This window comes from Belonocnema kinseyi, chromosome 2, assembly GCF_010883055.1.
Source record: "Belonocnema kinseyi isolate 2016_QV_RU_SX_M_011 chromosome 2, B_treatae_v1, whole genome shotgun sequence".
NCBI classification, from domain to species: Eukaryota; Metazoa; Arthropoda; class Insecta; order Hymenoptera; family Cynipidae; genus Belonocnema; species Belonocnema kinseyi.
The window spans coordinates 158,143,806-158,158,345 of NC_046658.1; the positions used below are offsets into that span (position 1 = coordinate 158,143,806).

At 30.2% G+C, this 14,540-nt stretch overlaps 1 protein-coding gene across 1 annotated transcript; it reads right to left on the reverse strand.

The window, feature by feature from the left end:
- Positions 1-631: 631 nt before the first annotated feature.
- On the reverse strand, positions 632-3,930 carry LOC117167370 (uncharacterized protein DDB_G0283357-like). The gene is made up of 3 exons (XM_033352248.1): positions 3,545-3,930; positions 3,229-3,370; positions 632-1,364 (listed from the first exon to the last, which is right to left on the reverse strand). Exons 1-3 carry the CDS (start codon positions 3,585-3,587, stop codon positions 698-700), a joined length of 852 nt encoding a protein of 283 aa, XP_033208139.1. The 5' UTR covers positions 3,588-3,930; the 3' UTR covers positions 632-697.
- Positions 3,931-14,540: the final 10,610 nt, after the last annotated feature.

Here is a 14,540-nt window from a genome sequence, read left to right on the forward strand (position 1 = left end):
TATTTATTTAACCAAAGAAGATGAATTTTTAACAATATATAGTTATATTTTCAAAAAAAGATATGAATTTTCAAGAAAAAAATGAGTTTTAAACCAAATTTTCAAGAAAAATATGAAAGTGATTTTCAATCTTATAAAGTTAATATTTCTATTCATTTTGTTATCTAAGTTTGTAACGTTACTTCCACTGACCCCTCTCCCCTCCCCTCCACTCTTATCAATGTTTTTATAGCGGCCTCTTTCCCCTCATATTGGTAATGTAGTAATGGATGGTCCCACAGGGTACAATTAATATATTTCGGTGAAGTACAACCACCGGAACCCGGATTTAAGTAAACTGGATTTGTGCGTTCCGAGACCTGATGCCGCGCGGCGGTTTCCGTTGCGATAAGCCGCGTAACATTTCGTCAGTTCACTCTTAGTGTGCAGACGCCCCTGATGTTTACATTCGGAGTCCCTAGATTCGAGCCCAAGGTCAGAATCGAAGTGTTTATAAAGTCCAGGTTCCAGTGTAATTTTTTTTCAAATGAAAAAATACATTGGAACTAATTTGGGTTTAGTGAGAGGTGAACATTTTTGCTCAGTTGAAAAATATGTGGAAAAAAATATGGACAGTACTATGAGAAAGAACTTTTTTAGCTAATCATAAAATTTTTATTCTACTTCAGTCTGAATTGATAAAATAATTTTCAAATGTTTAGTCTTTAAAATGGATTTTGTCATCATCTGACTCTTTGATTTCTGCCTTCTTGGTTTTGGTACTTTCTTGAATTTGCTTACTTTCTTTATTTACTTTGTCTTCTATAATTTCCTTATGTTCTATAATTTCTGTAGTTTCGTCTTTTTTATCCCCTATTCTATTTCTGAAATACCACGGTGGACGCTGTTGAGCACCATTGGCGACACTTGCTGAATCGCTTGATGCAGAGGAAGTTCCTCCAGGACCTGCAGCTGCAGCTGAAGCAGCTGCAGCAGCACTGGCTATCGGAATTCCATTTACAAATGCAATTCCTGCAGTTGAAGATGCACTTGCAGCTGCAGCTGAATTGCCATTATTTGATTGAGCATTGGAAGTTGAACTGGATATGGAGTTGAAAGAATTTTGTGGATTTTGGTAACCGTCTTGGTAACCATCAGGCTGATGATAGTTATTCTGATTCTGAGAATTTGCATTTGCATTTGCATTTGCATTTGCATTAGCATTAGCATTAGCATTTCCTTGATTATTGTTTTGATAGCCTGGATAATTAGGTCTTTGGTATCCTGGATTGGAAGGATAATTTCCTAGATTTGAAGGTTGATATCCTGGGTTGGACGGTTGGTTGTATCCTGGATAAGAAGACCAACATTCTGAATTTTGAGGTCTGTCGAATAAGAATTTTTTTGTTAAAGAGGGATTTAATTATAAAAATTAAGAAGTAAATTAAATTTAAGGTAGATAATAAAAGTCGATTCCAGTAACTTTAGACTAATTCAATTGATGACATGGGCATAAGAACTATATAAGGAATAATATTTTGAAATTCTGTTTTTAATGATTTCTAGTCATTTAGGAAAGTATTTATCAATAATTTTTAAATAATATAATTAGATTTATAAAAAACTAGATAAGGACCATTTGCTTTTTTCCCCCTTTTACAGAGAAAATTATTGTTATAATATTTTTACATCTTCCATGTTGTGTTCTTGGAAATAAATGTTTCCATAATTTTATGAAAATTTTAATTCCTACTTTTCCGACTGATGGTAAAGCAATTTTATAAATTATCTTCCACCAGTTATGTATCTTTCTACCCTGCCATGAGTCGGCAATGTAGATTTCTCATAGAGGCTTGATTAATGTCGGTTAACGAGGGCTCTACCTTACCGAATGGTGGCATCTTAGTACGGCCCAGCATAGTTATACTACTAAAACTACTTCACAATTTCTAAATCATAAATATGAATTCAAGGAAAAGAAATAAATAAATCAATCATTTCAAAAAACTTAAAATATTTCAAATCCTTTCAATTTTTTTGGTTTTTCCAAATCCCTTTAAATCTTCGCGAAATTTATATTTAAAGCTAGTGTTGAGAATGTTATATTCACATAATTCTGCAAAATTTTAAATAATAATTTAATAAAAAGCATTAAAATACTGCAAAAGAAATATTTTCGCAAATATATATTCATCCAATAAACTTTCAGTAGCAAATTTATACGATTAAAAAAACGAGTTTGATTTTCTTATTGTAAATTCACTCAAGTGAATTCAAAATAAATTCATGATTACAAAATTAAAAAAGAATGGTTAACTTCTCATAAGAAATGGCTTGTAAATAATCATAAAATATATTTATTTGTTTAGACATTTTTTTAACGATCTCAACCATGACAGATTTATTTTCAAAACTGGCAACTGTAAACTTGTAGGGTATGTTTTTTCCTGAAAAAATTAACCATTATTTAAAACTTTTCAAAAAATGGTTGAGTTTTAATAAATTATGATCTTTTTGTGCGAAACATTCCCTGAGACATTCTGTTTCCAATTTGGAAAATAAATGAATAATTTGCAAATATAGTTATTTATTGAATAATTTTTTTTTCAATTTGTTAACGAGAGCATCGAAAAATTGATTTTCCAAATTGGAAACATCAAAGTTGTAGAGAATTTTTTTCCCCATAAAATCCTAGAATATTATTATATTAAACCATAACAAAAATAGAATCAATAGCAAGAAAGAATCTACGTGCAAAAATATTGTTGAAATAAATTTTTTTGTAAGTATTACCCATTTTTAAATACATTATTTTTTAAAACTTAATTTTACATCATAAGTAACATTATTTTGATTCCTAAAATCATTGAAAAACTATTTTTTCTACAGATCTGATTTTTGCCGTATCTTTTAATAGAAATCAAGGAAAAATGTTAAATTTTTTGGAAAAATTCAACAATTTTGTTAAAAAGTCATCGTTTTTGGTCAAAAAATCAATCATCTGCTTTAACAGAAATTTCATTTTTTTTCTGCAAATGCCACTTTTTGGTTGGAAATGATTCTTCTTTGCTTGAGTGTTCAACTATTTTGTTTGAAAGATTTGGTTGAATCAGTTTGTTAATAAATTATTATTTTATTGAAGATTTATATTTTCAAACTCAAATGGTTTAAAACTGTTTGAAAATTATTCTTTAAAATTCTAATTTTGTTAAAACTATATTTTTTGAAAATGTTAACGCATTAACTTACCCATAATACGGTTCAGGGTCACTAAAATCTGGTAGGACAATACCTAGCTGTGGATTAGAAAGTCTATTTGGTGCCGGTTCATTACTTTCTTGTGAACGCGAAGGTAATTTATCGGGAAAAATAAAATCGCTTCCATCAGCAGCTGTGTTAAAAACAAAAAATTCAAACAAATTTATTTTAAAAATAAACTACCAAAAGCAAGGAAAGATTGTTAAAATTCGATTTTTAGAGAAAAATAAAAAATGGATTAAAAATAAAAAAATAGTAGACTTGTTAAATAAAAAATTAAAAATAATAAATAATAAAGAAAACTTACCGCAACTTGCTATAAAAAACAGGCAGACAATTATCCTCTCCATTCTAGACGTCACTACAATCCTTTATTTTTATTATAAAGATTACTGGTTTGTCTAATAGTGTTTATAAAAAGTAATTTATCATACGTGACTTTTGATTGACGTGAAATCTTGATTAAAGATAGGCTCAGCAGTTAAAAAAAAAATTTATTATCTTTAAAGCCACTTAGTTTCCTCTTTCCTTTTTTATTATTTTTTATTTCTTATGACTAGTGATATGACTTCATAAAATGACGTAGTACAAGACACGAATTTTTTTTTTAATTTGCACTAATTTTCATTTTTTTATTTCTTGTCTCTCACCGTGTCAGTTAACGGTCGACTTTTAACTGACGAAAGAGAGGTTTTTCTACCTTTTTAAACCGGAACCACACGAGAAATGGCAGACATGTGGGAAGATTTCGTATTAGCAGATTTTAAGAATTATGAATGTACCTGGAATATCCTCTCGTAAAATGAAGTGAATGGCGTAACTGTTGATTTCATATTCGAATGAAACTATAAATAATTAAAAGCATTTTTCTACGAAATCGATTTCACAGTCTTGATGAATTTTTATGCGAGTTTTTTAAAGTTAGATTATAGTTTGTTCAAGTTTTATAATAGGTTTGATCAATTAAATATGAATTTTAGATTTTATAAAATCAATTAGAATAAATTAGTTAATAATGTTAAGAAACTTATTTTTAAAGTTTTAGATTAAAAAGATATTAGTGTGGCTAGAAAATAAAAATTTTTGATGAAATTCGAAATCGTCACTAGGCTCAAAAGTATTGAATTGTCATTCGTAAAAATTATAATTAATTTGTAATCGTGTGTGTAAATTATATTAGTCTTAAAAGTTTTTTTTAAAGTGTAAATGCTTTTTGATTTAAAAAATATATGAGTCAATTAATGCAGTTTGATCGCTAAAAAGACTTGATCAGATGATTCTAAGTGCTGTTTAAAAAAATTTTCATTTTATTGAGGAATTTTATTTAGGAGATCTATTATAATTTTTAAAAAAATTTATTTGATTTTTTGACGTCAAGAACTGAGAAAAATGACCTGCTCTTAATATTATCCTGAAAAAATTATTCCAAATAAAAATCTAACTATTACAATAAAGTAATAATATTTAATTGCCTATAGATATAAAAAAAAGTCACACAAGATTATTTTTCTTTTTACTATAGCAAAAGACCTAAAGGATGGTCCTAATCATTTTTTAAAAATTGTTTTAAACAATTTAGTGGATACAAATAATTTCCAAATACTGCTAATTTCGAAAAAATTATTTAATTCTATTTATTTGTTTATAACAAATTCAATAAACTTTTCAATTTCTACAGTTCTACTAACAAATATTTCATAATAGTTTTGTGTAATTTATTCTAGATCTTTTTGAATAAATCAGGATATTTTATAACGAACGTTATTCTTCAAAAATCAACAAATTTTGTTGTTGTCATTTGGTTTGATAAAAATTTAAAGCTTTTCTTAAAAATACATCCTTTCTGATTTCAAATTTATCTGTTTTGTAAAAATTCATCTTTTTGGGTTAGAAACTCGTCTTTTCATGAAACATCATTACTTTTTGTATAAAATTCGTATTTTTGAGTTGAAAAGTCAATTGAAATCTTTTTTGATGAAAATACAACTCTTTTTTTGTAAAATTGTCTTTTTGATTCAAAACTTCACCTGATTTAGTAGAATTTTGATTTTTCTTGGACAAAAATGCAACTGTTTGGTTAAAAATTTAACAAACTTGTTAAAAAGTCCTACTTTTTGGTTAAGAATGCTGCTGCTTTGTTGAAAATTGAACTATTTCTTCGAAAATTTAATTTTTTTTTTATTTAATATTTCGGGGTTAAAAAGAAATTTGAAATCCTTTCTAGATGAAAATGCCACTATTTTTTTTAATTCGTTTTTTTTAATTTTTTTATTAAAAATTCATCTGTTTTAAAAGAAATTTAATCTTTCATGGATAAAAATTCAACTATTTTATAGAAAATTCTAGTTTAAAAAGCAAATTTGTCGGTTTTTATTCAAAATTTATCCTTTTTAGTTGAAAAAATTCGTCTTTAAGAATTCAATTTTTTGGTTAAAAAACTCTTTTTTGTTACAAAAATTTTCTATTTTGATCTTGAAAAGTCAACTGGAATTTTTTTAAAATGAAAATTAAACTATTTAAAAAAATTTTTTTATATAAAAATTCATCTGTTTTTTAAAAAGTTTGATCTTTTTGGGAAAAATTCAACCATTTTGTGAAAAAGTCGTCCTTTTTGGTTAAAAATGCGCATTTTTGGTGTCAAAATTTAGTTTCATTCGTAGGAACTTATTTTTTTTTAAGTAATATTTTGATAGTGAAAAGTCAAGTGGAATCTTTTTAAACAGAAAACAGAAATTTCATTTATTTTATGAAAATGCGACTTTTTAATTTAAAATGATTCTTCTTTGTTTGCGTGTGCAACTATTTTATTTAAAAGATTTGACTGGATCATTTTGTTGAAGATTGATATTTTTATTTGAAAATTCATCTCTGATTGGAATTTTAACTGTTTAGTTGAAAGGCCTATTCTTAATATTGATCTTTTTGAGTTAAAGATTCTCCTTTAAAAAAATAATTTTCATGGTTTGAAATTTCTTTTTTGTTGGGTAAAAATTCATCAGTTTTGTGGGAAATTAATTTTTTTAGGGAAGTCATATTCTCGTCTTTGGCTTGAAGGTTCAACAATTATGATAAACATTTATATATTTCTTGAGTGAAAATCTTTATTTGTTAAAAATTCGTCTTTTTGATTTTAAAATTCGTTTAAAAAATAAATTTCATCATTTTTTATTAAAATATTAACTATACTACTTATTGTTGGGAATTTGTCTTGTCAGATTAAACATTCAATTATTATATGAAAAATTTAATTATTTTGTTGAAAAATCATTTTTAATAGTGGAAAAACTTTTTTTTGTCTAAAATGAATTAATAAATTTGAAAATTTCACATTTTTATCTGAAATATCAAGATATAAATAAATATCTACTAGCAATAGCTAGCAAAATATTTCTGTAAACTAAAAATTGCGTACAGTAAAGGGGGGGGGGGGGTAGAAATATTGTTTACGGTTTGTTACAGGAGGGAGAAGGGATCTTATAGAGTGCCTATAATCCGTTGCGTAATTTACCTACGGACCTTTAAGTCAGTTTAAAGAAAATATTTTCAAAAAATTTAAAGTCCCACATATCTGCCCATTTTTTGGAATTTTTGAAGAATGTTTTGTGGGATTTTCTCTCCACCAAGCAATAATATATCATAAATTACGGCTAAATCCAATTCCGAAACAAAAATTTACGTGATCGTTTGACGTGGAATCCACCAGGGGAATTTAGGGGAGGGGGAAAAGGGTGGGAAAACAGCTGGATAGTAGATGGGATTATGAGAAATATAGGGGAAGTAAAGGAAGAGTAGGAGATTGTGGTGAGTGTGGTAAGTTGTGGCGAAGTTAGGATGAGTGAGGGGAGGAATAATAGGAAAGTCTGAGTGAGTAGGGGAGGAAAAGCGTTAGCGAGGGAAATATGGGAAATGAGTAGTGACTAGAGAAAGTAGTGTGTGTCAGAAAGAACTTGGGAGGGACTTACGGAAAGTAAGGGTTGGGGAGTAAGGTAAAGGTCAGGGAGGGTAAGTAGGCAAAGTAGGAAAAGTAGTAGGTAGTGGAAGCAGAGGAAAAGTGAGTAGATGGGTAGTACGGAAGAAAAAGAATAGTAAAAGTAGAGAGGAAGGGTTGGGCAGTTGGGAATCGAGATGTTTTAAAGAAGGCAATGTATTAGTAGTATGGAAAAAAGAGGGAGAGTGAGGATGGTGGAAGGATGCAGGGAAGGCGCGTAGAGGAAAATAGATATTAGGGGGAGTAGGGGAAGTAGAGGGAATTTGGGAAGATGGGAATTAGGGAAGAAAAGGAATGGTCGAAGTAGAGAGAAAGGATTGAGTATTTGATAATTGAGGTTGATTAGGGGCGGGTATATATTTGTAGTTTAGAAAAGAGAGAGAGAGAAGATGGGAAAAGGGGATCAGTGAGGAATTAAAGTTGCTTGGGGAACGGTACATAGGAAACATGCAGGCAGGGTAAGTAGAAGAAGAGACGTGAAGAGTGGAGAAATAGAAAAGCTGTAAATTGAGAAGTAGAATAAACGAAGTGTAGCGGAAGTAAGTAGAGGAAATAGTAAATTCAAGGAAGAAATTATGAGAGGGAAGTGGGAGAAATGACGAAGAGGGGTTTCAGGGTAACTAAGGGCTAAGCAATAGGATGAAGGACAGGGAGGGGATATCGTGGAATAAACAGCATGAAAGTTAGGGGAAACTCAGGAAGTGGCATTAGTGGAAGTGATGGAAATGAGGGAAATTAGGGGAAAAGATGTTGGAAAAGCATATGGGAAAATTTGGATAGTAGGGGAAGTAAGGAGAAAGCGGAAAAGTGGGAATTAGGGGAAGTAGATAGATAGTAGCAGATGAAAGGGGGGAAGAGTTCATCAAGAAATGAGGATAAGTAAGGTATAGAATAAAGAGGAAGTTTGAAATAAGAGGGAAGGGTGAGGAAGACAAAGGACGTGAGAGGTAGTCAGGATGTGAGGATAAGTAATGGTGGACATTTAGAGGAAGCGTGGAGGGGGTAAGTAGGGAAAGAGACGTGAGGGCTTGAGAAGTAGAGAATGTATGGACGGGGAAGTAGGGGAAGAGAGGAGTGGTTAGAAGACGGAAATTGAGGAAATCTAGAAGATAAGCTGCAGGGTGAGTGATAGCGGAGTGGATGGATATGTGAGGAAAGGGCTATTAAGGAAGTGAGGGTAGAAGTGAAGGGAAGGAATATTGATGAACAGTGTAGGAAGTGTTGGGGAGAGGATGTATAACAAATAAGAAAGAGGAAGAAGAGGTGTTCAGGGGAAGGGAGGGGAATAAGGCAGAATGGAAGTGATTACGAGTAAGGGATAAGAAAGCAGGGGGTGAGAAACTAGGATAAGGGAGGTGAGTAGGTTGAGTGATGACGGGGTGGTAGGATATGTGAGGAAAGGGTTAGTAAGGAAGTGAGGGTAGAAGTGGAGAGAAAGAATGTTGACGAAAAGTGTAGGAAGTGTTGGGGAGAGGACGTATAACAAATCAGAGAGAGGAAGAAGAGGTGTTTAGGGATAGGGGGGGGGGGGGGGGGGGGATAAGGCGGAATGGAAGTCATTATGAGTAAGGTATGAAAAAGCAGGGAGTGAGAAACTAGGAGAAGGGAGGTTTAGGTGGGTAGACACCTAAAGTGGGTGTAAGGAGAAGAAATAGAGAAAGTGAGAGAGAAAAAGTATAGAAGGTATAAATAGGAAAAGAGTGGGGCTGAATGGGACAGTAAGAAGATGGGTAATAGAGGAAACAGAAGTGGGTAAAGTTAAAGGAGAGGGGTTATGGGAGGGGGAGGGAGGAGGGAGGTAAAAGGAGTGGGAGCAGGGGAGTGACGTTTATCGCATGATGTTCTTCAACCATTTTATGTGTAACTTTTAATAAATTCTTCCTAAATTGTGAATTCTTTTGAAAACATAATTACAATACAAATTGAGTGCATATATTTGTAATCCTTATTTAAAAATGTGAGATAAAAGTACATTATCAATCACTTGTGAATTATACATGGAACTCATTTTTTTTTGTCACCAAATAACATTGGTCTTAACTTATGAGTTAGACAAATACAGACATGTGATAAACTTGATGAAAAAATCATAAATATATATAATAGCTGTCTTTTGGACAATCATCAGTATCGAAATCCACCTGAAAAAATTTAATAGATAAATATACAGAAAGCTCTATGAATTTTAATTTGATAATAGAATAAACTGTTAGTTTTTAGTATTACGTACTTTTTACGAATGTAATTTTCTGAAATTTAAAATCGATAATTGGAAATTTGATTTTCCGAATTAAAAGCGAGAAACGGAGGGAAAATAAAAGAAACGGTCAATTCGTATTCTAAGGAGCACACATTAAGTTGGCTCAAATTAAAGAAGGCTATAGGTTTTTTTCAAAGTCCAAAAACATGAAACTTTTAGAAAGAGAATTCAATAAAAGACAGAAAGTATTATAGAGGGATAATTTATTTTAAACCAATTTAAATATTTTTTTTTTTAAATTAAATTTTTTTATTTGAGAGATGTTTATATGAAATTTTCGAAAGATTTACTATTAAAATGTTATTAATTTATTTTACTTGACACAAAACCTCCCCGTTTCTCAGTTTTCATTCGGGAAATCAAATACTCATTTCTAGTTCTGCGAAGAGAAAACATTTCATCCAGATAAAGCACATAACACTAGTATTTTATTATTTAAATATTTATTATTTATTATTTATTATGATTATAATTTATCATTATTAGTCCCAATTGTTTTATAATTTTTATTATAAGTAAAAAAGTGAAAACTTACCGAGTCCTAAAGGATTGTTTATAACAATGTCAAATTCTCCATCACGCGTTCCTCCTCTGTTATAATCACGACCTCTGCCGTAAGAATTATCTCTATCGAAATAATCGTCTCTACCGTAATTATCGCGTCCTCTCCCCCTTCCTATAATCATATTCACAAGAAATTAATTTTAATTATATTTTATTTCGAAACATTGATGTTGCATGCGTTACATTTTCTGGGGGGGGGGGGGTATGACTTATGATTTAAAACTCATATTTTAATTCGAATATTTAACTATTTTATTAAAACATTATTTTTTCTTTAGTTAAAAATTCACTTTTAAACGATTAAATTTTTAATTGAAACTTCATATCTTGAGTTGCAAATTCAACTAGCTGGGTAAAAGTTGAACTATAACTTAAAAATTAATTTTTTCAGTTGAATATTTAAACTTTTGGTTGAAAAGTCATATTTTCAGAAAATCAATTTTTTGAACTGCTTTAACTATTCTATTTTTGGTTGAAAAATTCATAATTTTCAATTAAAAATTTTACTGTTTGCTTAAAAGTGCACCGTTTTCAGTACAAAATTCAATTATTTGATTAAAAATTAACTCTTTTGTTGTAAATTCAGATTTTGGGGTTTGAAATTCAGCTGTTTTGTAAAAAAATTCGTTCTCTTGGCTTAAGAATTTACCTGTTTTGTGAGAAATGTTTCTTTTTGAGTTGCAAATAATATTATTTCTTTTGTAAAATTAATCTTTTCTGTTAAAAATTAAGTTTTCGGTTACAAAGTAATATTTTTGGCTTAATAATTCAACTTTATTGCAGAGAATTATTATTTTTTGCCTGCGAATTCCATAATTTACTATTGAGTAAAAATGTTTTGCGGTTAAAAATCAACACTTTATTTAAAATTTACCTTTTTGGTTTAATATTTTATCTTCTTTAATAGAATTTTGATATTTTTAAATGAAAATACGACTGTCTGGTTAAAAATTAATCTGTTTTGTTTAAGGATTCAACTATTTTGTAAAAAAAACTCGTCTTTTTTGGTTTAATTAAATGTTTTTTGTTAAATTATTTTTAATATTGACTATTACATTTTTTTAAGAGTTTATATTTTCGGTTGAATTCAACTATTTTTAATTTGAAATATTTGGTTAATAACACAATTGCTTGTAGTTTAAGTTTAATCAGATTAATTTTCTTTGTTTGAAAATTCTACAGTTTGGTTCAAATTTTTTTTTCTACATTATCTGCATTTTTTTAAAAAATTTAAATCTTTTTTTTAAACTCGTCTTATTGGTTTAAAAATTCATTTCTTTCGGTAGAAATGTTATATTTTTTTTATAAAAATTCAACTTTTGGTTAAAAATGTATGTAGTTTGAAATTCAACTACTGAAATTTGATTTCTTCTCTTAAAAAATGCAGGTATTTTTTTTGTAACTATTGTTTTTTATCGAATATTTGACTGTTTTCTTTTTGGCTTGGAAATTCAATTTTTTGGTTGAAAAATTTTAGTTGACTTTAAATTCTCTATGTTTAATAATTCAACTATTTGGTTAAACATTCATTTTTAGGCAAAAAATACAACAATTTGTCTAAGAATTCAAGTTTTTTTTCTTCAAAATTTGTCCCTTTTGCTTAAAAGTTTAACTATTATGTTTGTCAATGAAACTATTTAGTTGATAATTAATTTGATTTTTGTAGGAAATTAATTTGCTTTGTTGAAAATATATCCTCGCAGGTTGAAAATTCAAAGATGTAGTTCAAAAGCCAACTAATTAGTTAATATTAAAAAGTCTCGGGTTTTCGCCAAATACAAAATACGTCAACGAGGATAAATTATTTAATGTAATATTCTCACCACATAATCTAAAGCCAATTTTACTAGTGGAAGCAAAGCGATTTGTTCGAAAAATGTTTTTTTTTGCAATTGAAAATTTGACATCTTTTGCGCCTGTGAAATGCAACGCGCCTGTTAACACTGTATGCCGGGCTGAAGTCACCCGGTAAATTTCAAATTAAATAAAATCTTAAAGAACTGATATTTTGTCGCTCAAAGTAATATATAATATGATAATATAATAGAATACAATATTAATAATTAAAAATAATGATAACATAACGATAATTTTTCGAAAAAAATACAATATAATATCCTGTTTTTCACCAGCAAGGAATTTTTTTTACCATCAAAGCAAATTAGGTATAATATCTGTGAAGAATTTTGAAAATCTGTTTAATATTTGAATTTTTGTATTGAACAAATTTTTGGAATGCCCGTTACTTAAGGTTACCATGGTAACCTTAAGTAACGGGTGACTGCTGCCCGGCATACAAATTTAACTGGCGCGTTGCATTTTAAAGGCGCAAAAAGAAGCCTAATTTTCAGTTGCAAAAAAAACAAAACAGCAACATTTTTAGAAAAAATCGCTTTCGTAAAACTTGGTAAAATTGCCTTTAGATTGTGTAGTACGAATTATACATTAAAAAACGCATCCTCGAAGACGTATTTTGATGTGGCGAAAACCCGAGTCGTCTTAATCCCCTTAAGTTTTTTTATTAAATCCAATATAGAACCTATAAATTAATTTTCTTTCAAAAAATGTATTCCCCTCTTATTTCCCTATATTTGTGAAAAATCGCGCCCTTTCCCATTTAGTACTCCGAATACGGCACATGAGGCTAGTGCTTTAAATTAATTTTTATACTTATTTATAGTTTTTTTTCTAATGATTTAATGTCTACTGGTTATTTAATAAACAAACATTAATGAGCCAGATAAAAATTTTCGTAATAAATTTAAAATTTAAAAATCTAATAACACTAAAAAACATCAAACAGTAAATTGAAGGCAAATATATAACTGATTTCAAAATAAAATTTACATACCATACTGTGCTTCGCTGGTGCTTAGGAAAACCGCAAACAAAACGATAAAAAGGTAGAAAAACTTCATGTTTTTGATTGAACTCTGAAAGTGACAACTGAATTCGCTATAAAACCACTGCAAGTTGTCTTATATATCCTTCTCAAAGATGATTCAAAATAATTGACAATGTGGATAATTATGTACGCAGTAGAGGTAATTTTTGCCTTTCTTTGAGAAAAGAACAATTAAATTCCTAATAAGTATATGCGATTATTGAAACCACAATTAAACATAATTATAATCAAATAGGAATTACATAACTGAGAAAAATAATTTTCATTTAAAATGTATAATCGAATTCTTTTCTTTTAAAAATGTTGTCAAACAAAGTATTTTTCTTTATAAATATTGGAAAGTTCTTATTGTTTCATAAATTAGAAATATCGACAAATTAATTGAACTAATCTGAGATTTTGTTTTTCTTAAATTTGAATTTTCGCATTTTTCTTGGAAAGAACCAAAGATACAACAAAAAAATAAGATAAATGTTTGTACACATTTGTAAACACTTCTAAGAAATTTCTTTAAATATTGCAAGGGTGAGAAAGATGGGGGCTTTCCAGAATATTTTTTTAAAAGTTTTTTTTTAGTCTACTGTGACGCTAATTAACTCGTTTGTGTCTCCCCTTTCCATAGGTTCCTCTCCCCTTCCGCAATTCTCCTCTTCTCATTTCCCCCGCCTCGCCCTTCCACTACTACCTATGTTCTCATTTGCTTTTACCGTCTTTTACTTTCACTCCTCTCACTTTCTCTACTTCACCTCCACGTCCCGACCTTTCCTACTTCCTCACATTATCACCCAAATTTTCCCTCCCTATGATTTACTTCAACAAAAATTATCTATAACTCCTCTCCTACTCACCCTGACTTCTCTATAACCCTTCCCCTCACCTTGTTTACAGCCCCTCACATAAATGTTCTTACTTCCATTCTCATAAGCTGCCCTAACCTTCCCTCACTTCCCCTAATTTATCACCCATAATTTCCCTACTTCTCCAAACCTTATGCCTCTACTCCTACTTACCCTCATGGCACTTTCCCTACGTACTCTCCCCTACTCACCCTCACATCCCGACTTCACCTCCATTCCCCTTCCGTCATACCCCTAACTCTTTTTCCAAACCTCTTCTACATTCCCTTTCATCCAATCACACTCACTTTCAAACTGACTGTCCCTTTCCTGTTACTTCCTCTACTATTCCTCTACTTTCTTATATTCCCCTTTACTGATTCCCCTAGATTCTCACTCCTCAATACCCTGCTGTTATGCCCTCATTTCCAATATATATCTTCCATCATTTCCTCTTCACAACTACTACTTCCTTTTATTCCACTCACTTATCCTCGCTTTTCCTACTGCCTTACTCTACTTTTCCTACTTCTCTACCCCTCACTTCGCGGGTACTTATCCTACTTACAATCCCACTCTTTCCTTACTTACCCTCTTTTTATTATAATTCCTCTCGTCTCCTACCCTCCCCTCGGTTCCACTGACATCCCGTACTTCCCATTCCCTAAGGGGCAGTATAATTTTCACTCCCGACCTTCACAGGTAGGCACCAGCTGATGGGAGTAAACACTATAAAATCTAAAGAGCTCA